The sequence below is a fragment of the Alligator sinensis genome, unplaced genomic scaffold, assembly GCF_000455745.1.
Source record: "Alligator sinensis unplaced genomic scaffold, ASM45574v1 scaffold1165_1, whole genome shotgun sequence".
Lineage (NCBI taxonomy): Eukaryota > Metazoa > Chordata > Crocodylia > Alligatoridae > Alligator > Alligator sinensis.
The window spans coordinates 1,048,631-1,050,382 of NW_005842477.1; the positions used below are offsets into that span (position 1 = coordinate 1,048,631).

The 1,752-nt window shown below is 66.3% G+C and overlaps 2 protein-coding genes across 2 annotated transcripts in view; both read right to left on the reverse strand.

The window, feature by feature from the left end:
* Positions 1 to 227, reverse strand: part of SNAPIN (SNAP associated protein) — a 1,677-nt gene extending 1,450 nt beyond the window's left edge. Inside the window, exon 1 of the mRNA XM_006031012.2 lies at positions 223 to 227. Coding sequence (XP_006031074.1) covers positions 223 to 227 — 5 coding nt within the window. The remainder of the gene's footprint in view (positions 1 to 222) is intronic.
* Positions 228 to 467: 240 nt separating this feature from the next.
* The window catches only part of LOC102373921 (mothers against decapentaplegic homolog 4-like), a 5,729-nt gene continuing 4,444 nt past the window's right edge, over positions 468 to 1,752 (reverse strand). Inside the window, exons 5-8 of the mRNA XM_025212644.1 lie at positions 1,533 to 1,718; positions 1,274 to 1,442; positions 1,049 to 1,187; positions 468 to 868 (exon numbers count right to left, since the gene is read on the reverse strand). Coding sequence (XP_025068429.1) covers positions 657 to 868; positions 1,049 to 1,187; positions 1,274 to 1,442; positions 1,533 to 1,718 — 706 coding nt within the window. The 3' untranslated portion in view covers positions 468 to 656. The remainder of the gene's footprint in view (positions 869 to 1,048; positions 1,188 to 1,273; positions 1,443 to 1,532; positions 1,719 to 1,752) is intronic.

A 1,752-nucleotide genomic window follows, 5' to 3' on the forward strand; every position in this document is an offset into this window, starting at 1 on the left:
CCGTGCGGGGCACGCCGGGAAGCGCAGTCAGGCGGCGCCGCCGCAAGGGCCTGTGGGGTATGGAGTCCGCGCGAAGCCCGGGGCATCACGGGAGGCGCCGTCTTGGGCCGCAAGCAAGGCCTGGCGGGAAATGTAGTCCCCCGAAACGTCCAGGGAGGCGCCATCTTGGATCTGGCGCAAGGGCAGATGGGAAAAGTAGTCCAACGACATCCCAAGACAGACGCCATCTTGGGGCGCGCAAGGGCTGGCGGGAGCCGCTGTTCTGCTCTTGCTCCAAAGCATCATGGGAGAGCCTGGCGCAAAGGCTTATGGGAAATGCTTGCACTACCCTGCCCCCAAAGTACACCGCTGAGCACAGCCCGGACCCCCAATCTGACCCCTCCCATCAGGGGGCTCCAGTCCAGGACCCACTTGGGCGACCGGCCCCCCAGATGCCACGGCGGGAAGGACCAGGCAGGAGCCACGTGGAAAAAACACAAGAGCATTTAAATAACGATTAAAAGCCACCGGGAGCAAACGAAGGGCATGTTCCCAGGGGTGGGCCGGGGGCACAAACCCCGCCCTGCCCCCCCCTTGCCAGGATTTTTGGTACTTTCCGCTATTTGGCTTTTCCGTACAATTGGGCCAAAGCCCCGGAGGCCCGCCGTGGCGTGGGACTAGTTGACAGGCGCGGGCTCGGCCACGGGCATGGTGTGCAGCACCTCGTCCAGCAATTGCAGCGCGCGGTGCAGGTGCAGCTCGATCCAGCACGGCGTGTGCGTGATGCTCTGCCGCGGGTAGTCCGGGCCCCAGCCCTTCACGAAGCTCAGGCGCAGGATGCAGAGGCGCCGCAGGTCGTCCACTCCGATGCCGGCTGCCGCCGAGAGCCCTGGGGACGGCACAGCTGCTGGGGAGATGGCTCTCCAGACCCCACCCCGTGGCCAGAGCTATATTTGGGCTCCCTGCACCATCCCCTGGGGCTCTCCAGCATCCCCAACGCTCCCACGAACTGAGGAACAGCCCCCTGTAAACTGGGCTGCCATGCCCTTCCCGCTGCCCTGGCACCTACCGACTGCCGGTGCGATACCGCCCACGGAGCCAGGCCCTGGGATGCTACCAGCCACGGCAGCTGCCTGAGCAGCAGCTGCTGCCTGCGCCGTGGCTGCCTGCTGCTGCATCTGCCGGTGGCACTGACGCAGGTCGAACACCTGGGGACGAGACTCAGCGCTGGGGAGGGGGGGCCACAGCGAGCTCAGCCCTAAACCGGGCACCTCGCGGCCTCCCGCACCCCTACCTTGATGTAGGCGCCGGGGTAGATCTTGTGTACGGCGTCACCGGGTGCGCGCCCAGCCTCGCGGTCCAGGTAGTAGCTCTGCACGAAGACGGCATGGTCGCTCAGGCAGCGCATCCACACGTCGCCCTCGCCCCGGCACTCCAGCTGCACCCCCTTGCCGATGTGCAGCCTGTGGGGCACAGATGGCTCAGTCTGCGCCCACCAGGGCCCCCCAAATCTCCCCACTCTGCCCTTCGCTTGGCCCCACGCTGGCCCCGACCTGGCACGCTCGCTGGCGTCAGTGCGGTGCACATTGGAGAGCTGCCCCAGGCAGAAGCGGTCGCCACCTGAGGGGTCCACATAGCCATCCACGGTGACCACGGGACAGCTGGATGGTACCTTGAAGATCTCCCCGACCTGCACATCCATCTCAAAGTAGGCGATGGAGCACCAGAACTCAGGGCCTGGAGGGCAGAGGTTGGGGGCAGAGGTCACAGGGC